The 21,496-nt window shown below is 46.5% G+C and overlaps 1 protein-coding gene across 3 annotated transcripts in view; it reads left to right on the top strand.

The window, feature by feature from the left end:
* The window catches only part of LOC147678725 (asialoglycoprotein receptor 1-like), a 154,457-nt gene that overhangs the window by 98,741 nt on the left and 34,220 nt on the right, over positions 1-21,496 (top strand). For all 3 annotated transcript variants that reach the window (XM_086946181.1, XM_086946182.1, XM_086946180.1), the window contains 2 exons: positions 12,245-12,316; positions 21,270-21,350. In XM_086946181.1, coding sequence (XP_086802307.1) covers positions 12,245-12,316; positions 21,270-21,350 — 153 coding nt within the window. The remainder of the gene's footprint in view (positions 1-12,244; positions 12,317-21,269; positions 21,351-21,496) is intronic.

Here is a 21,496-nt window from a genome sequence, read left to right as displayed (position 1 = left end):
AGAAGAGGCGAAGAAACAGTCTGCACCCTCACTTCACCAGCTGATCCAAGGGAGGAGAAGAAATAGTCTGCACCCTCACTTCACCAGCTGGCACCAGGGGAGGTGAAGAAACAGTCTGCACCCACAGTACACTAGGTGGCAATAGTAGAAGAAAAGAAACAATCTGCACTCTCACTTCTCCAGCTCGCAACGGGAGAAGCGAAGGAACAGTCTGAACCCTCACTTCACCAGCTGACCCAAGGGGAGGCGAAGAAACAGTCTGCACCCTCACTTCACCAGCTGGCACCGGCGAAGGTAAAGAAACAGCCTGCACCCTCACTTAACCAGCTGGTAGTGGAAGAGGCGAAGAAACAGTCTGCACCCTCACTTCACCAGCTGGCACCGGCGAAGGCAAAGAAACAGCCTGCACCCTCACTTAACCAGCTGGTAGTGGAAGAGGCGAAGAAACAATCTACACACTCACTTCATCAGCTGCCACCAGTTGAGGCGAAGAAATAGTCTGTACCCTCACTTTACAGGCCGACATAAGGAGAGGCAAAGCAACAATCTGCACTCTCATTTCACCAGCTGGCAGCAGAGGAGGTGAAGAAACAGTCTCCACCCTCACTACACCAGATGGCACCAGGGAAGGTGGAGAAACAGTCTGCACTCTCACTACATTAGGTGGCACCAGTGGAAGCAAAGATACAATCTGCACCCTCACTTTACCAGCTGGCAGCAGAGTAGCCGAAGAAACAGTCTGAACCCTCACTTCACCAGCTGCCCCAAGGGGAGGCGAAGAAGCCATCTGCACCCTCACTTCACCAGCTGGCACCAGCAGAGGCAAAGAAACAGTCTGCACCCTCACTTCACCAGTTGACAGCAGAGGAGCTGAAGAAACAGTCTGAACCCTCACTTAACCAGCTGGCAATGGAGGAGGTGAAGAAACAGACTGCTCCTTCACTTCACCAACTGACACCGGGTGAGACGAAGAAATGGTTTATACCCTCACCTTACAAACCGACATAAGGAGAGGCAAAGTGACAATCTGCACCCTCATTTCACCAGCTGGCAGCATAGGAGGTGAAGAAACAGCCTGCACCCTCACTACACCAGCTGGCACCAGGAGCGGTGAAGAAACAGTCTGCACCCTCACTTCACCGGCTGGCACCAGCAGAGACGAAGAAACAGTCTGCACCCTCACTTTTCCAGCTGGTACCAGCAGAGACGAAGAAACAGTCTGCACCCTCACTTCCCCAGCTGGCACTAGTCGAGGCGAAGAAACAGTCTGCACCCTCACTACACCAGCTGGCACCAGTGGAGGCGAAGAAACAGTCTGCACCCTCACTCCATCAGCTGGCAACAGGAGAGGCAAAGTAACAGTCTGCACCCTCACTTCACCAGCTCCCACCAGGGGAGGCAAAGAAACAATCTGCACCCTCACTTCACCAGCTGGCACTGGGAGAGGTGAAGAAACAGTCTGCACCCTCATTTCACCAGCTCCCACCAGGGGAGGCAAAGAAACAGTCTGCACCCTCACTTCACCGGCTGGCACCAGCAGAGAAGAAGAAACAGTCTGCACCCTCACTTCTCCAGCTGGTACCAGCAGAGACGAAGAAACAGTCTGCACCCTCACCACCAGCTGGCACCAGTGGAGGCGAAGAAACAGTCTGCACCCTCATTACACCATCTGGCACCAGTGGAGGCGAAGAAACAATCTGAACCCTCACTCCATCAGCTGGCACCAGGAGAGGCAAAGGGACAGTCTGCACCCTCACTTCACCAGCTCACACCAGTGGAGGCAAAGAAACAATCTGCACCCTCACTTCACCAGCTGGCACTGGGAGAGGTGAAGAAACAGTCTGCACCCTCATTTCACCAGCTGGCACCAGTGGAGGCGGAGAAACAGTCGGCACCTTCACTTCACCAGCTGATACTGGGTGAGGCAAAGAAGCAGTCTGCACCCCACCCTCACTTCACAAGCTGACACCAGGAGCGGTGAAGAAACAGTCTGCACCCTCACTTCACCGGCTGGCACCAGCAGAGGCGAAGAAACAGTCTGCACCCTCATTACACCAGCTGGCACCAGTGGAGGCGAAGAAACAGTCTGCACCCTCACTTCACCAGCTGGCACCAGTGGAGGTGAAGAAACAGTCTGCACCCTCATTACAACAGCTGGCACCAGTGGAGGCGAAGAAACAGTCTGCACCCTTACTCCATCAGCTGGCACCAGGAGAGGCGAAGAAGCCGTCTGCACCCTCACTTCACCAGCTGGCACTGAGAGAGGTGAAGAAACAATCTGCACCCTCACTTCACCAGCTCACACCAGGGGAGGCGAAGAAACAGTCTGCATCCACACTTCACCAGCTGGCAGCAGAGGAGGTGAAGAAACAGTCTGCACCCTCACTTCACCAGCTCACACCAGGGGAGGCGAAGAAACAATCTGCACCCTGACTTCACCAGCTGGCACTGGGAGAGGTGAAGAAACAGTCTGCACCCTCACTACACCAGCTGGCACCAGCAGAGGCTAAGAAACAGTCTGCACCCTCACTTCACCAGCTGGCACCAGCGGAGGCGAAGAAACAGTCTGCACCCTCACTTCACCGGCTGGCACCAGTGGAGGCGAAAAAACAGTCTGCACCCTCACTTCACTAGCTGGCACCAGTGAAGGCGAAGAAACAGTCTGCACCCAACTTCACCAGCTGACACCAGGGGAGGTGAAGAAACAGTCTGCACCCTCTCTTCACCAGCTGACACCAGGGTCGGTGAAGAAACAGTCTGCACCCTCACTTCACTAGCTGGCACCAGTGGAGGTAAAGACACCGTTTGCACCCTCACTTCACCGGCTGGCATCAGAGGAGAAAGAGAAACCGTATGTACCCTCAGTTCACCAGTTGGTGAAGAGATGAGCCGGAGTAAAACAGTCTTCTACTTTCTGAAACTCTCTTAAAAGGAGAAACGACTCCCAGATAAAAGTGTGAGTGATTGAAGAGGAACAGTGAGAGACAGCACAGATCAGTGCACTGTCAGTGGCGTAACGGAACTTGAGGAGGCCCCCCTGCAAACTACATGGAGGGGGGCCCCCCTCCCATCCTCCGTGCCAGTCTAGAGCTCTCAGGCCAGCGACCTGCCATACTGCAGGGGATGCGGGCCATTGTTACGCCACTGTAACTAATCCAGCCGTTATAAGTAACACAGGATGGTGGAGTTAAAGGTTGGGCTTAGTCTGCCCGCAGGCTATCATAGGTGGTGGTCCATTCATTACAGGGTCCCTGCCATCAGTACGCCAGGGAAGTTTGCCCAATTTTAGGTGGGTTTCCTGATGCTGACTCCTGTCATGATATACAACATCGGGCCCACTCATCGTTCAGTTTTGACAAAAGTGCATCCACTGCTCCTTCTCAGTTCCATTTTAAAACATTAGACAATGCGACAATGCAGTATTTCGAAAGCAGATGTAATTACAAAGAGCACATTTTGATAATACATTTTTATTAGTAGACAATAGCAATCTTAAGAGGCATTGCATAGCTTCATACACACTGTGACCCCAATTCCATCACAGACTCTCTCTCTCTCTCTCTCTCTCTCTCTCTCTCTCTCTCTCTCTCTCTCTCTCTCTCTCTCTCTCTCTCTCTCTCTCTCTCTCTCTCTCTCTCTCTCTCTCTCAATGAGTCAGTCTCTCTGGTCTGTGCTTGTGAACTCAAGGCAGGTAAGGATAATGATGTATCTAGTGAATAACCATTAAAAGTCATTCATATATCCTATATGTATGTGGGTGTGTGGGTGTAATTATACTAATAAGCACCCTTTGTATAATCACACTATACATTGTTCTTCAGTGCGTAATAACATGAGTTCACTTTTGGTCAACTCAAGGCTCCTCCTTTCATGCATCGTCTAACGATGAAAGTTTGAGTACACCTTTCAATGATTCCTCCCGGATGTTTTTATCTTGAAGCCTTTTTGCTTCGTGTATCATTCACATGGGTATTTACTAGTCTTGGAATATATAAACGGAGGATGAAATAAGGACCTCGACAGTACATGCACGAACACTTTGAGCGACTCCACTAGTATTCACACTTGTAAACTGCAGGCTCAGCAGCAGGAGCATTAACCCCGTCAGTTATGTTATGGTGATTCAAACCTATAGTTCAATGTCTCTGCAGCAAGTGAGTTGTTCTTCTGAGCTATTCCAGCAGCATTACTAATGGATCCCTGGCGCATTCAGATCTCAGCAGCGGCGCATTCACCCCCTAAGCTGTCTCACCACTGGTCCACTTCATCGGTTATAGCCGGTGAGGTAGCTCAGCTGGCTAATGCTCCTGCTTAAACACTCATTGGGCCATATGGATGTCACAGGTTCGAACTGATCAGCTCGGCTTTTGGTTACTTCAGAGTCAATCAAACAAGTACAACAACCACAGCTGCTCATGTGCAGAGATGGTGAAGTGCAGGCGGCGTTGTCCTGTAATGGAAGCAAGTAAAAGTGTCTGTCTATATGCCTATACCTCCCCCCGTGGTTGATCCTATATACCCATACTAAAGGTGGCCTATACAAAATATCCGCGGTTAAAGAAACAATCTGCATCTAATTTATAATACATGATGAATACATGGAAACCTTTTACTTAGATGAGATTTTGTAAATAAATCTTTGAAAAGTATCTTTAATTTAATATAGTTAAATTACTCTAGAAATCATGTAAAAAACATGTTAATAGTTTAAAGTTACTACCAGTAACTTTTCCAACGTAGATAGATGGATCAGAGATCAACATATAGTAAAGTAGAGGGAAAAGTGTATAAGTTTATTAAAATTGAAAACAAAAATGTAAAAAGTATTACATATAAAAGCATTGATATTTCAATGTTTTATTAGAGATCTATGCACATGTTTGTGCAGACTGTTTCTGACTGTTTCTTCGCCTCTCCTCCTGCCAGCTGGGGAAGCCAGGTGCAGATTGCTTCTTAGCCTCCCCTGGTGTCAGCTGGTGAAGTGAGGGTGCAGATTGCTTCTTCGCCTCCCCTTGGGTAAGCTGGTGAATTGAGGGTGCAGTTTGCTTCTTCGCCTACCCTGGTGTCAGCTGGTGGAGTGAGGGTGCAGATTGCTTCTTCACCTCCCCTTGGGTCAGCTGGTGAAGTGAGGGTGCAGATTGCTTCTTCGCCTACCCTGGTGTCAGCTGGTGGAGTGAGGGTGCAGATTGCTTCTTCGCCTCCCCTTGGGTCAGCTGGTGAAGTGAGAGTGCAGATTGCTTCTTCGCCTCCCCTGGTGTCAGCGGGTGAAGTGAGGGTGCAGATTGCTTCTTCACCTCCCCTGGTGTCAGCGGGTAAAGTGAGGGTGCAGATTGCTTCTTAGCCTCCCTGGGTGTCAGCTGGTGAAGAGAGGGTGCAGATTGCTTCTTTGCCTCCCCTTGGGTCAGCTGGTGAGGTGAGGGTGCAGATTGCTTCTTCGCCTCCCCTGGTGTCAGCTGGTGAGGTGATGGTGCAAATTGCTTCTTCGCCTCCCCTTGGGTCAGCTGGTGAAGTGAGGGTGCAGATTGCTTCTTCGCCTCCCCTGCTGCTAGCTGGTGAAGCCAGGGTGCAGATTGCTTCTTAGCCTCCCCGGGTGTCAGCTGGTGAAGTGAGGGTGCAGATTGCTTCTTCACCTCCCCTTGGGTCAGGGGGTGAAATGAGGGTGCAGATTGCTTCTTAGCCTCTCCTGGTGTCAGCTGGTGAAGTGAGGGTGCAGATTGCTTCTTAGCCTCTCCTGGTGTCAGCTGGTGAGGGTGCAGATTGCTTCTTCGCCTCCCCTGGTGTCAGCTGGTGAGGTGATGGTGCAAATTGCTTCTTCGCCTCCCCTTGCGTCAGCTGGTGAAGTGAGGGTGCAGATTGCTTCTTCGCCTCTCCTGCTGCTAGCTGGTGAAGCCAGGGTGCAGATTGCTTCTTAGCCTCCCCGGGTGTCAGCTGGTGAAGTGAGGGTGCAGATTGCTTCTTCGCCTCCCCTTGGGTCAGGGGGTGAAATGAGGGTGCAGATTGCTTCTTAGCCTCTCCGGGTGTCAGCTGGTGAAGTGAGGGTGCAGATTGCTTCTTCGCCTCCCCTGGTGTCAGCGGGTGAAGTGAGGGTGCAGATTGCTTCTTCGCCTCCCGTGCTGTCAGCTGGTAAAGTGAGGGTGCAGATTGCTTCCTAGCCTCCCCGGGTGTCAGCTGGTGAAGTGAGGGTGCAGATTGCTTCTTCGCCTCCCCTTGGGTCAGCTGGTGAGGTGAGGGTGCAGATTGCTACTTTGCCTCCCCTGTTGTCAGCTGGTGAGGTGAGGGTGCAAATTGCTTCTTCGCCTCCCCTTGGGTCAGCTGGTGAAGTGAGGGTGCAGATTGCTTCTTCGCCTCCCCTGGTGTCAGCTGGTGAAGTGAGGGTGCAGATTGCTTCTTCGCCTCCCCTGGTGTCAGCTGGTGAAGTGAGGGTGCAGATTGCTTCTTAGCCTCCCCAGGTGTCAGCTGGTGAAGTGAGGGTGCAGATTGCTTCTTCGCCTCTCCTGCTGCTAGCTGGTGAAGCCAGGGTGCAGATTGCTTCTTCACCTCCCCTGGTGTGAGCTGGTGAAGTGAGGGTGCAGATTGCTTCTTTGCCTCTCCTGCTGCTAGCTGGTGAAGCCAGGGTGCAGATTGCTTCTTAGCCTCCCCGGGTGTCAGCTGGTGAAGTGAGGGTGCAGATTGCTTCTTCGCTTCCCCTTGGGTCAGGGGGTGAAATGAGGGTGCAGATTGCTTCTTAGCCTCCCCGGGTGTCAGCTGGTGAAGTGAGGGTGCAGATTGCTTCTTCGCTTCCCCTTGGGTCAGGGGGTGAAATGAGGGTGCAGATTGCTTCTTCGCCTCCCCTGGTGTCAGCTGGTGAAGTGAGGGTGCAGATTGCTTCTTAGCCTCCCCAGGTGTCAGCTGGTGAAGTGAGGGTGCAGATTGCTTCTTCGCCTCTCCTGCTGCTAGCTGGTGAAGCCAGGGTGCAGATTGCTTCTTCACCTCCCCTGGTGTGAGCTGGTGAAGTGAGGGTGCAGATTGCTTCTTTGCCTCTCCTGCTGCTAGCTGGTGAAGCCAGGGTGCAGATTGCTTCTTAGCCTCCCCGGGTGTCAGCTGGTGAAGTGAGGGTGCAGATTGCTTCTTCGCTTCCCCTTGGGTCAGGGGGTGAAATGAGGGTGCAGATTGCTTCTTAGCCTCCCCTGGTGTCAGCTGGTGAAGTGAGGGTGCAGATTGCTTCTTCGCCTCCACTGGTGTCAGCTAGTGAAGTGAGACTGCCGATTGTTTCTTCACCTCTCCTGGTGTCAGCTGGTGAAGTGAGGGTGCAGATTGCTTCTTCGCCTCCCCTTGGGTCAGCTGGTGAAGTGAGGGTGCAGATTGCTTCTTCGCTTCCCCTTGGGTCAGGGGGTGAAATGAGGGTGCAGATTGCTACTTCGCCTCCCCTGGTGTCAGCTGGTGAAGTGAGGGTGCAGATTGCTTCTTCGCCTCCACTGGTGTCAGCTAGTGAAGTGAGACTGCAGATTGTTTCTTCACCTCTCCTGGTGTCAGCTGGTGAAGTGAGGGTGCAGATTGCTTCTTCGCCTCCCCTTGGGTCAGCTGGTGAAGTGAGGGTGCAGATTGCTTCTTCGCCTCCCCTGGTGTCAGCTGGTGAGGTGAGGCTGCAGATTGCTTCTTTGCCTCCCCTGGTGTCAGCTGGTGAGGTGAGGGTGCAGATTGCTTCTTCGTCTCCCCTGGTGTCAGCTGGTGAGGTGAGGGTGCAGATTGCTTCTTCGCCTCCCCTTGGGTCAGCTGGTGAATTGAGGGTGCATATTGTGGTTGGCTGAGTGATGCTGTGGTGGTGCTGAGTGAAGCTGTGGTTGCGCTGAGTGGTGTGTGCATCGGTGGAGCTTAGTGGGTGCATTGGTGGAGCTGTGTGGTGGGTGCATCAGTGGAGCTGTGTGGTGGGTGCATCAGTGGAGCTGTGTGGTGGGTGCATCAGTGGAGCTGTGTGGTTACTGTAAAGTAAATCTGATTCGTGATGTGAACTGTACAGCCCGACAACCAACAGTCTTCTTATTAATTCCTTAGCAGACATCGCCCCTAAGACTATGATGAGCAGAAACATGCCTAGATCACACAGTACTATCACATTTATTAATCAAGTTATTGGTATCTTGAGACAAACAGCAGGGCAGTGTGACACTGCTTAGCGATAAGAGAGCACAGAGCATCCCACAAAATACATATCTCCAATCCCAAATAGAAGATCTTCATTCAGTCAATCTTTGTTGTTTGTCTAAAGAGTAGAGCAGCATAAACGTGAGTTAAATGTTCACCAATAACCTTTTGTTAGCTGGACTCAAATTTTAATGGGTGCACAGATAACCCCTTCTATGTGCATCTTGGATATAGTATAGGGGTGGACTGTTGGAAAGAAGAATTTTGATGCTGGTATACGAGACGGGTAGGAAGGTGAGGAGAATAATGAAAAGTTACTCAGGAGACAAAATATAAAGTAAACGTACAAGATGAGAATTAGGAGCCGTAAAGAATAATTATAATAAGAATAAGCGAGGAAAGGAAGGAAAGATAAGCCAGATTTTTTATTATAAGCACTGGATAAACACCATCCTCATTGTTTATGGAGTGAAAACGAGTAAATTCTAATAAACATTGATTTTTACAGTTTGTGAAAACAATGGAAAACACTGAAACAAAACCACACCAGAATTCACAACAAACATACTGAAAACACAAAAGCCTAATTGCCTTTTAGTGTCTGATTTTTAATGAAATGTTTTAGCTAAGGTTACCTTATGTTTATATATAGGATTTGCACGTTTTAATATTATATTGTATACTAAATAGGGTTATGTATATTGTAAAGGATATTGCTGAGAACAATAAAGCTTGTTGTTGGTTTGCCCCCCCACCTCCTCTTGCTTCGAAGATTCGATACTGGAGAACATCACACAACACCATCTTGTGGACTTTTGTGATGGCGCCGCACGGCATCTGCCTGCAGGCCATGTAATGAAACACTGGCCCTACTCAGAACAAAATGTGGAGGAGGGATGTAACCCTGGATGCTTATTCTTGCCTTGTGCTTGAAGGGGGAGACAATCTCACCTTCTACCTCTCTCGTAGAAGACACTGACAGAGGGCGGGGAAAAGTGAAGCAGTGAATGAGAAACACTGGGTGGCTAGGGAAACGGAGGAGACTGGATGCTAGGCGGCTGCAGGGATAGAAGGGGCAGTTGACCACTACGCCAAAAAAGAACACAAAGGAAAATCTTATAACATCAATCTTGCTGGAGGGACTGAGTGATAAAAACAACATATCAATTCCTATAGTTCCTTCCGTACCTCTTGCACCACCTGGTGTCACAATTTAATAAAGCGTTGAATCAAAACATTTATATTACATTGAGACAAGATAACACTGACTTTTAGAAAGGAAAACATATCATTATAATGAAATAGTGAAAGAACTTGATGTTGGTGTACTACTTTGTGACCTCTGACCAATGCCACGGAAATTAAGGAGAGAGGCAGAATTAAGTGGGAGGAGAGGGCGAGAATAAAACAAGTCCTGGTGGCGAAAGATGGGAGTCAGCAATTGAGAAAACAAGTTAAACAAGTTTTAAAAGGAGAGAAACTGAAAGTACGGCCGGCCGGCCGTGAATAATTAGGGGGTGAGAAATGCGCTGGGAGGGCTGCCTTTGATGTGGTAATGCGAGGCAGGCAGGCAGGCGGCTGGTGGCATTGTGCATGCGCTTTTTAGGGCTTGCGCTTGCGCAATGACCTAAAAAGCACATGCACTGCGTGAAATCGCCAGTGGAATCGTGCTTGGTTAAACGCTGTTTAAGCCCCTATAGAACTTCGCCAGCTATGCGCATGCACACAGCAGGCGAGCCCTAAAAAGGGTACTGAAAAGGTCATTTAATTGAGTGTTTGGAGCAATGGGGTACGTAGGTAAGAAGGTGGTGCAAGTAAGGGTTCGACAGTAAAGGAATTGGGTGTTAAAAAAGCATTACAGAAGAGAAATAGGTGACATGGAGCTTCAGTGAGCGTGGTTACACTGGCTTGATGATTTTAGCCGTAGTAGGTTCCGGAAGTGATGGAGGGGCGGAGCTGACGAGTGGGATGGGCATCAATAGCAGTCCCTTCCATCCTTGTTCCATGGAAGATTGTGCTCAGGGCTTTATGTGGGCCAGGTCCATCCGGGACTCAGTCCTGGTAGTAATTAAAAATGGAAATTGAAATGGGTCCCCATGGGGCCCTATATGATCGTCCTTTTCACCTTAACTGGTAAAAACACTGATTTATTCTGAACAACGAATTAAAAAAATGTTAAGTTCATCTTTGTCAGCAGTTTAGTTCCTGATTCTATTTTACATTTTTCACTTAATCTTGCATTTCCTAGGCCTGTTAGTTATAGCTAGAATGTTGTCTTTTTTTTGTATTTATTTTTCTCTATGTAGCAGTTACTTTTGTATAGCCCTTTATCCAAAACAGCTGACGATCATTGATGAAACCAATAGTACTGGCTGGTCTTAGTGCATGTAATTGTAATTGCATTTATAAAGCATTTACTACCCATGACGAGGCGTCAAAGTACTTTTTGTCCTGTAGCACGCTACTCCAGAACCCAAAAAGGATTACTAATGAATTAGTATAGGAATACATTGGGGAGAGGATGTCTCCTTAGGGCTAGAATGGTCGACCTCAAAGCTGGGGAAGTAGGTTCGAGTCCCAGCAACGACGCTCAACATCCTGTGATTCTGGACATATCACTAAATCTCCCTGTGCCTAACAAAAATGAAAGTGTCCGTCTGTAACAAAACTGATACTCATGTAAAGCACTCTGGTATCCTCAGGTCTAGTTTGCGCTATATAGACCTCTTAAAAAAAAAAAAATATATATATATATATATATATATATATAAAATAAATGTGAGCGGTGGGCATGTGAGTCTGTTATTTGGAAAAGGATAGTGGAGGGATAGATGAGGGAAGGGTTTGCATTTATATAACACTTGTTACACCCAAAAAACTGGATTAGTGGTGAATTAGTATAGGGAAATATGAAATGAATGTGAGCAGTGGGCATGTGAGTCTGTTAGCTGGATTGAAAAGAGTTGTTGTGTAATATATATGGATGCAGTAACAGAAAACCCATAAAGCCACCAAAATACCTGTTGGATGGCACTGTATGGGAATCCCAAAAATGTACTTTACATGTTTAAGCCACACCCTATATTACACACGCCACGCCCCTTTTAGAGACCATCTTCCCCCACTTTTTTCCATCCCACTTAAATCCCTGATTATGGTGACTATAAAATAAGGGAATTGTTATATTGTATAAGGTTATGTGTAAAACTTAAGCCCTTCTGGTCTCCAAGTGTGACAGTAGATTTGTTTGTTAAATAAATGTGCAAATTGTCTGGCTGCAGCTCATCTTTGCACATAACAAAGTACACCTCATTGAACACCAGCAAGAGGGTAAAGATGGAAAAAAAAACTAAAATGGGAACATTTGGTGTATAACATAATACAACTAGGAAAGTGTACAAAAGTTGTTTAAATAAGATGACTTTTCTCGTTTGCTGCTTTACTTTATTTTTCAGTATTAGTGCACAATGACCTAGTACTGATAAATATGATAAACAAACTCGCGTCCCCGCTAAGTAGCGTCCCGCTGGCCGCAGTCATCAGGAGTTTTTTGGCCAAATGAGTAGTAATTTGCTCCACGCTGTGTTCAGTTAAAAAAGTGCAATTATTTTTTATTTTATTTGTACCAAATTCAATCACAGGTAACTACAATACTAATATGACAAATATTTAAAACTGTAAGTAACTTACTTTTCTCTCATTGTATATCTATTTTGTTCATTCTGCACTTTGGCATGAAAGTTGTCAGTGCTTCTACAAGCACTTTAATTGTACATCGTCTGAGTGTTTATAACTTTGCAGAGCATAATACTATAGTGTGTTTCTATCTCACCACCATTCACCTTAAAAGGGGAAGAAAGTATTAAAAAAAAAAAAATTTTTATGTGACTCAGAGTGTTTTTGAAGACGTTCATTGCACTTGAGATCTTGTGCAGGGCTTAGAGAGTAATTTTGTTGAGGTTTGTCTTTTATCCCAGACTGCTGCTAAATGAATAGAAATGCAAGAAAATGTGAATTAAGGTCATTATGGGTTCTGATAAAAAAATGTACCTGTTCACAAACTGCAGGTGTTGTTTGTAGCATAGACTCATTTCTCACATAGATGTATGTTATATGTTTTCAGAAGGGAACATGCAGGAGAGATTAAAAAACCTGGAGGATGCCATCAAGAAACTCCAGTCCGACAAATCTGTGGGTACGTGCAACTAAATTGATTGCTTTAGTCAATAAAAAAATAGTCCCTCAGTGATGGTTACCCAGAGCCGAAACATGTTGACCACATTATGTAGAAATAGAGGATTCTGATAACCCACAGTCTGTTTTTTTAAAACTATTGTGCTTGGGCAATAGTATTTAACTATGCGTCTATATCCCCATCCTTGTTTGTAAGAAATGGAGTTCAACAGCATCTACAATACACAACTAATAATAATAAAATAATAGGTCATTTATAGAGCTCCTGGTTCTCCTATCGGTGTGTCCCCGCGCTAGAAAAACATCAGCTGTAGTGGAAGGAGAAACCGGACTAGAGTTGGATCTGTTAGACGATCAAGGGCGGTGCAAGTCCTCCTCAGTATCTGCTTTTCATATATAGAATGACTTGTTGGGTATACCGTGGGTCCTTCAAAACCTCTATCCTCCCCTCTGATTTCTGGCAATATTTACTTAATTAGGCCACAGATAAGATTCAGGCAGCCCACTCTCACACACAAATACATAAATGCTTAAAAATAATACATCATCATGGGATATCTAGATCAAATCATTCCATATTTAAGAAAATGAAGGTATGTTAAAACTATATTCACTCACAGATTTTATTGCACGATCAGATCCATACATTTACATATATAGACACTAGTTGTGGATACTCTTCTTTCATACTTAGTGAAATAACTTAATTTTATGTCCTTGCAACATAATATTGGATGAGGCCCTTGTCTGTGCCCGGATAGTAGCCCTGGACAACTACAGAGAATACAAGCCACAAGTTAATTTTTTTATCCCTGATTCATTAAATCAAGTCTACAAGAAAAAATATTTTTAGACATATGCAATCGAATTTTAAAAGATCCTTTGTTCATTAAGTCTTCACAGGGTAGCCAACGGGTTTCGTCCTTTTACAGGACTTCTTCAGGGCTCAAACTGGTATTGTCCATATGTCCAAAATTTAAGGGCAAAGAACTGTGTTCTGCATCAGAGGTAAAGCATTTCAAATGGTTATTCCAAGGTGCTGGTGTTTAGGCTCTGCATCAGAGGTAAAACATTTCAAATGGTCCAGGCATTCCGAGGTAAGTTTAATTCCTTATCAATTTTTTCAGGCCAATGTCGGCCTCCGCATCTATTTAAAAGTGGTCAAAGTGACAAGCCGCTCTCCACCGAATCTTCTCTATCGACGGTATCAAAAAAAGAAAAAAAAATTACACACGTCACATCTTCGTTTAGCTCCGCCATTATCGTTTTAAATCTTTCTCTTTCACTATATCAGAAACTGATACCATAGTCTCTTCTCAAAGAAGTGATCTCAGTGGACTGTTAGGACTCGGAGCTCTTAGGGCATGTTCTGAGTGTGTTGTACGGGGAATTTTGCCTAACAAGGACTACAAGTCCCAGAATGCCTTGAGGCGTTTTGCAGAAGACCATGCGCCTCGCGCACCAATCAGATGCCGAATGGTGGTTCTTATGCCTCCTTCCTCCTATCAGCGGTGCTTGGTTTTCTAATGTGGATTCCTGCCTGGGTCCTGGCCCTAGTATCTCCGATACATTCCTTGCTCCTGTGAACTGGTTCGTGTTTTCCCTCATCGCAGCTCCAGAGCCTCGCGCGGCCGCGCTGGCTCTTGAGCCCTTTTCTGACTTCCTCTCACCGAGCGGCTTTGTGCAAGAACCCCTCGCCGCATTAAACACCGAAATCGGAACCGCCCTTCCTTTCCCTTTGCTAGCGGACCTCAGGTGTGGCGTTCCTGGACATTACCTTGCCCTGTGTATCCTCGCTGTATCCCTGCTCCCTTTTTTCCGGATACTGTGGTGAACTGCAGTGATTTCTCGGCGTGTCGGTATCCTGACACTTCAATGGTCGATGGAGTTTTCTTTTCCATTATTTTTCTCAAAGGATCTCGAGGGTAATTATCCGGCTGCTGTTCTTTGGTGAGAATCGCTTGGGAACGGATCTTCTGGAGTGAACTTTGTTTTGTTTGCCTTGCTGGAGCGGTGAGAAGAATCACTAACCGGCTATACATTTATCTTTTGAACTTGTCAAATCAGGAAGTGCTCGAGACTGTGTTTGGTACTTTCTTTTTCTTTCGTGGAATCTTTCTTTTGACAAGAGAGACCTAAGTATCTACCCTCCATTTTTGGTTCGTATTATTATCTTTACTTTGTGGATACCTTTTGGGTGCAAAACAAACGTTGGGCAGGTAAGAGCCTTGCAACACACTCAGTACAGACAAACCTAGGTTAGCTCTTCATTGTCCCCTCTTGGTAGAAATCTAAATAATCTGTTGTATGTTTGTTTCTTTTCTCTCCCCTGCAGACTGCGACTGCCTATACGGATACTACTGTTGTATACCCTGTCTTCAAAACTAGGAGACCTAAGGGTTTTTAGGTCTCTCTCTTTTCTGGCGTCCCCGCTTGCCCTGTGTGGGTTTACATACCACAGGGTGTGTGGTGTCGTGGGAACAGAGGGGGTCACTGTCTACACTTCTGAGGAGCTGGTTTCTGCCTGGAGCCCGTTGATCGCCCGACAGAAAACCAAGCCCACGTTTATATCTCCTCCCGAGTGTAGACAGTCATGGATGACGCTGCCATGCTAGGAGAGACCGATGAGGTAACATTAAGAGAGTTAGCAACCACTGTGGTGAACTTGCAAACAGAACTAAAGTTAATAAGAAATGAGAACCAAAGATTAATGTCTGAAAACGCCCGATTAATAGAAGCAAGTAAAACCCCCGAGACACAAGTCAGACATAGAAAAAGCTATATACAACCTTCTCATTTTCAAATGCCTAGCGTTAGTTCCTCGGGAGACTCTCAGGTCTCCACCACTCCTGTACAGGTCACAGTGGTTACCCCACCTCAAACTCCCTTAGCAATGCCCGAAAGATTTAGCGGAGACAGTCAAAAATTCAAGGTCTTTATGAATCAATGCCACCTTATGTTTTTGTGTAAAGCAGCCTCATTCCCGGATGACGCGGCTAAGGTCGCTTTCATCATCTCCTATTTAAGTGGGAATGCTGCCTCTTGGGCGGTGGCTTTGGTAGAGAATGACGACCCTGTGTTATATAATCTAGACTTATTTAAAGAGAGAATGAAAAGCCTTTTTTCTAGGCATACATATATGCAGGCAAGTGATAATGAACTTCTTAACTTGAAACAGGGTTCAAAGGATTTATTGACCTATATCACTGCTTTCAATAGATTAGTGACAGAAACCCACTGGCCGGACGATAAAAGGACTTCTATATTTTATAGAGGTTTGCGAGACGAACTAAAGGACATCTTATCGCAAATAGTGGATCCTCCAGAAAACTGTTCCGAATTCATTGACCTAGTGGTCAAATTAGACCACAGACTGGCTGAAAGAAAGGGAGAAAAAACGCGAAGTGACCTCCCTAAATTCTTAATAACAAAAACTGAAAAAAGAGAACCCAAAGACACAAGCGAACCCATGCAGATTGGAGGTATTCGTGGTCCCTTAACGCCCGAAGAAAAGGAAAAAAGGCGTAAACTAAATCTATGCTTGTATTGTGGAAAAGCCGGTCATTTTGCCCGCGAGTGTCCTGTAAAGCCCAAAAGCTCCTTGGGCGAAGGGTTACCTAAATACTCTAAGACCATGCCTTCGGGAAACTAGTTGACTTGGGGAGTACCGAGGTCGCTCTTCCAAGTCCCTTACTTTCTCAGACCTCTAAATATGTGGCTAACACATATTCTCAAATTCCTAAGCCTTTTACCATTTCGGTTGTGCTAGTGTTGCCTTCACAAGGAAGACATGCCATGGCTCTTCTATTGGACTCAGGGGCGACAGGGAATTTCTTGGATATCACTCTAGCCAAATCCTTGGGCATCCAGTTCATTAAAAAAGAAATACCTGAAAATGTCAGGGCAGTAGATGGGTCTGCCCTCTCCTCTGGGATGCTGAAATACCATACCCCTGAACTTATTGTGTTATGTGACAATGGTCATAGTGAGAGCTTATCCTTTGACCTAATCGATACCCCCAATTTCGGTGCTATATTGGGAGTCCCCTGGCTTCAGACTCATAACCCCCATATAGATTGGGTAGCCAGAACTGTTACCCTACGCTCTGCTCACTGCCTTACTCATTGTTATAGAGACATCAACCACTGGCATACTCCTGTGTATTGTGCTTCCACCACTATTGATGGGGCTACTTTACCCTCTGAATATAGACAATTTGCTGACGTTTTTGATGATGTAAAAGCAGTTGCCTTACCGCCACATCGTCCCTACGATTGTAGGATAGATTTGATACCGGGTGCGGATTTACCTGTTAGTCGCATTTATGCGCTAACGGAAACAGAGACTCAATACCTTCAAGATTATCTACAAGACATGTTGGCCAAGGGTTTCATCAGTCATTCCACCTCTCCTGTGTCATCCCCCCTTTTTTTTATTCCTAAACGGGAAGGGGGACTCCGAGCTTGTCTGGACTACAGAGTACTGAATAAAGCCACGATAAAAAACAAATATCCACTTCCCCTCATTTCCACGCTACTTGATCAGGTTAGGAAGGCCACTATTTTTACCAAACTCGATTTAAGAGGAGCCTATCACCTGATCAGAGTTAAAAGAGGGGATGAATGGAAGACAGCGTTTCGAACGAAATTCGGGCTCTATGAGTACAACGTCATGCCCTTTGGGCTTTGTAATGCTCCCGCAGCGTTTCAGTTTTTTATAAACGAGATACTGCGGGAGTATCTGGACATTTTTGTCATCGTATATATCGATGATATACTGATTTATTCATCTAATGAGTCCGAACATGTGTCCCATGTGCAAGCCATTTTGGGTAAACTACAAGAACATCACCTATTTGCGAAGCTTGACAAGTGCATCTTCCATACCCACAGCGTAGCCTTTTTGGGGTTTGTTATTTCCCCCAAGGGAATACATATGGATCCTGCCAAAATATCTGCCATCATAGAGTGGGCAAGTCCAACTTCAGTAAAGGACATTCAATCCTTCTTAGGATTTGCCAACTTTTATAGAAGGTTTGTTGACCATTTTTCTGACCTGGTAGCTCCCATTACACGCTTGCTTAAGAAGGGGGTTGAGTTCATCTGGGATACGGAAGCTGAAAATGCCTTTCAGGCTCTTAAGGCTAGTTTCACTTCTGCTCCCATTATGAAACATGCGGACGAAACACAACCCTACTTTTTGGAAGTGGATGCGTCACAATACGCGGTGGGTGGTGTGTTATCGCAACGTGACTGCATAAAGGGTACCCTCCATCCTATTGCGTATTTTTCAAAGACCTTGACCCAATCTGAGCAAAACTATACTATAGGAGAAAGGGAACTCCTTGCAATCAAACGCGCCTTCCAGGAATGGCGGCACTATCTTTTAGGCTCCCCCCATGTGATCACTGTTTATTCTGATCATCAGAACTTGCAATACTTCCGATCAGCCAAAGCCCTTACTCCACGACAGCTAAGATGGGTTGCATTTTTTTCAGAATATGATTTTCTGATTCACTTCAGACCTGGAATAAGACAGGGTAAGGCTGATGCACTATCCAGACTGGGTAAGGTGACCAAGTGGGTTCAGGAGAAACCATTGCCTCTCATGCCTGAGAGTAGACTAGTGGCTATAGGGGAGAAAATTCCTGATTCACATACCTTCTTGGATCAATTGGAACAGGCTTATGCCCCTTTAGACCCTTTCACCTGGTTACAAGACTCCAGCAACACCATTGTGAACAACCTGTGGTATCATGACAAAAGAATCTTTGTACCTACTACCGAATTGCACAATCTTGTTTTGCAATGGTGTCACAATATGCCCTTAGCAGGTCATCCGGGTGAAAACAAGACCCAGAGTCTCTGTCAAAGATGGTTCTGGTGGCCACAACTATCGCACGATGTTAAGCAACATGTCAAGGCTTGTTCCACCTGTGCCCGCCAGAAGGCCTCACATTCTGTACCTGCAGGGCTACTACAACCCCTTCCAGTGCCCAACTGTCCCTGGACTACCCTTAGCATGGACTTCATAACAGATTTACCTAACATACATGGATATACCACAATTCTGGTAGTCGTTGATCTGTTGTCCAAAATGGCCCATTTTGTACCCTTAAAAAAGATCCCTTCAGCTGTGGAGTTAGCAGTAGTGTTTATCCGAGAAATTGTCCGGTTACATGGATTGCCTTCTGTTATAATATCAGACCGGGGTCCTCAGTTTATTTCCAGGTTCTGGCAAGGGTTATGCAAATCTCTATACATTGATCATAGGCTATCCTCCGCTTATCACCCCCAGACAGACGGTCAAACAGAAAGGACAAACCAAACCTTAGAGCAGTATCTCAGATGTCTAATATCCACTACCTGCCAAGATTGGGTGCAAGCACTACCCCTAGCAGAATTTGCGTACAATAATTCTACTCACACCGCCTCCAAGGTTTCTCCTTTTTTCTTTACCACTGGTTACCACCCCAAGATTCTTCCTCTGGAGGTACTCCCCTCTGACACGCTAAACCCTGCGGTTTTTGATCATCACCAAACTCTGTTACAGATATGGGAGCAAGCCAAAACAGAATTAACCCAGGCGAAAGAGCATATGAAGGCCCAAGTGGATAAACATCGAAGGCCTGCTCCCGTTTATTCAGTGGGTGATAAGGTTTGGTTATCATCAAAGAATTTAAGACTGGAAGGGCCTCGCAAGTTACAACCTCGTTATCTAGGACCCTTTGAAATCCTAAAGGTCATCTCCCCTGTGGTCCTCAAATTGGTTCTGCCCCCTGATATGCAGATACATCCTGTTTTTCATACTTCCCTTCTGAAACCTTATGTGGCCCCACTACTCCCTGAACCCCCTCCGCCCCCAGTCATTGTTGATGGAGACATTGAATACGAGGTGCGCAGAGTTTTAGACTCTCGCAGACACAGAGGTAGACTCCAATATTTAATCGACTGGGTGGGCTATCCCCCTGAGGACAGAACCTGGGAACCTGCCGATCACATTCATGCCCCTAGACTGGTGCGTAGATTTCATGCGCTCAATCCCTCCAAACCTAGACCAGTGAGAAGACCATTAGGGGGGGGTACTGTTAGGACTCGGAGCTCTTAGGGCATGTTCTGAGTGTGTTGTACGGGGAATTTTGCCTAACAAGGACTACAAGTCCCAGAATGCCTTGAGGCGTTTTGCAGAAGACCATGCGCCTCGCGCACCAATCAGATGCCGAATGGTGGTTCTTATGCCTCCTTCCTCCTATCAGCGGTGCTTGGTTTTCTAATGTGGATTCCTGCCTGGGTCCTGGCCCTAGTATCTCCGATACATTCCTTGCTCCTGTGAACTGGTTCGTGTTTTCCCTCATCGCAGCTCCAGAGCCTCGCGCGGCCGCGCTGGCTCTTGAGCCCTTTTCTGACTTCCTCTCACCGAGCGGCTTTGTGCAAGAACCCCTCGCCGCATTAAACACCGAAATCGGAACCGCCCTTCCTTTCCCTTTGCTAGCGGACCTCAGGTGTGGCGTTCCTGGACATTACCTTGCCCTGTGTATCCTCGCTGTATCCCTGCTCCCTTTTTTCCGGATACTGTGGTGAACTGCAGTGATTTCTCGGCGTGTCGGTATCCTGACACTTCAATGGTCGATGGAGTTTTCTTTTCCATTATTTTTCTCAAAGGATCTCGAGGGTAATTATCCGGCTGCTGTTCTTTGGTGAGAATCGCTTGGGAACGGATCTTCTGGAGTGAACTTTGTTTTGTTTGCCTTGCTGGAGCGGTGAGAAGAATCACTAACCGGCTATACATTTATCTTTTGAACTTGTCAAATCAGGAAGTGCTCGAGACTGTGTTTGGTACTTTCTTTTTCTTTCGTGGAATCTTTCTTTTGACAAGAGAGACCTAAGTATCTACCCTCCATTTTTGGTTCGTATTATTATCTTTACTTTGTGGATACCTTTTGGGTGCAAAACAAACGTTGGGCAGGTAAGAGCCTTGCAACACACTCAGTACAGACAAACCTAGGTTAGCTCTTCATTGTCCCCTCTTGGTAGAAATCTAAATAATCTGTTGTATGTTTGTTTCTTTTCTCTCCCCTGCAGACTGCGACTGCCTATACGGATACTACTGTTGTATACCCTGTCTTCAAAACTAGGAGACCTAAGGGTTTTTAGGTCTCTCTCTTTTCTGGCGTCCCCGCTTGCCCTGTGTGGGTTTACATACCACAGGGTGTGTGGTGTCGTGGGAACAGAGGGGGTCACTGTCTACACTTCTGAGGAGCTGGTTTCTGCCTGGAGCCCGTTGATCGCCCGACATGGACATTGTCGCATGTTTTAAAGGAGCGCCTCCCCTGGACCTGGAGAAATCTGGCCGTCATTGAGCTGGAGAATGTGCCTTAGGAACCGCAAAGAGTTCGCTGAAAAGTGTACTTTGGGCTCCATCTAGCCCAAGGATCGCCAACCTTTTCTGTAACAAGAGCTACTTATGGTCAATGAAACCCACCCGGAGCGACTAACATTATCAGTGTTGTAATAGTGGCCACATCAGACAGGATTACATTGGAAGTCACCGTGTTCAAGATTACCAGCAGTGACCATCTCAGTGCATCAGGGACGGTCTCCGGCAGTAATGTGAAAAAGGTTTGGTCAATGCGAAATGCCTCGATGTCCCTGCCACTAGGGTAATATTATCAGTAATATGTTTTTCTGACTATTTGTAGACTCTGGTACAGCTTTGTTAAGGTTTTGAAGAAGACTTAAGCAATTGTATAAATACGCCTCCTCTGCCTGTTTTTCTATTTTTACAAAATATCTCCTTTAGTAGTCAGGGTATAATGCTCCCTTTTACCTTTCATTGTGAAATGTCACTCGTAGACAAAATGTCCGCCGTGTATATTTCTTTTCAATTGAAAACATTCAGACCCGCTGTCTGTAAAGCCTGCCAAAAAAATACCAGTGCTCCATTTTGTGTTTCAGAGCTGATCGAGAAGACGCTGCAGAGTGTGAAAAATGCGGTGGAGGCGCTGAGGTGTGACCTGCAAAGGATGGCGAACAATGGTGAGAAAGAGGGGCTTATTCATAGCCGAAGGAACGCGCATGGATGGGCGGGGATGTGACCATCAGAGTGATGACAATGGGTTTGAAACTTGACCAGCCAGTGGATGGGTTCACTTTGCAAGCATTGGTGCTACTTGTCCCTGGAA

The sequence above is a fragment of the Lissotriton vulgaris genome, chromosome 12 (assembly GCF_964263255.1).
Source record: "Lissotriton vulgaris chromosome 12, aLisVul1.2, whole genome shotgun sequence".
Lineage (NCBI taxonomy): Eukaryota > Metazoa > Chordata > Amphibia > Caudata > Salamandridae > Lissotriton > Lissotriton vulgaris.
Note: the sequence above shows the minus strand (reverse complement) of the source record. Positions and strands in the feature narration are given on the sequence as shown.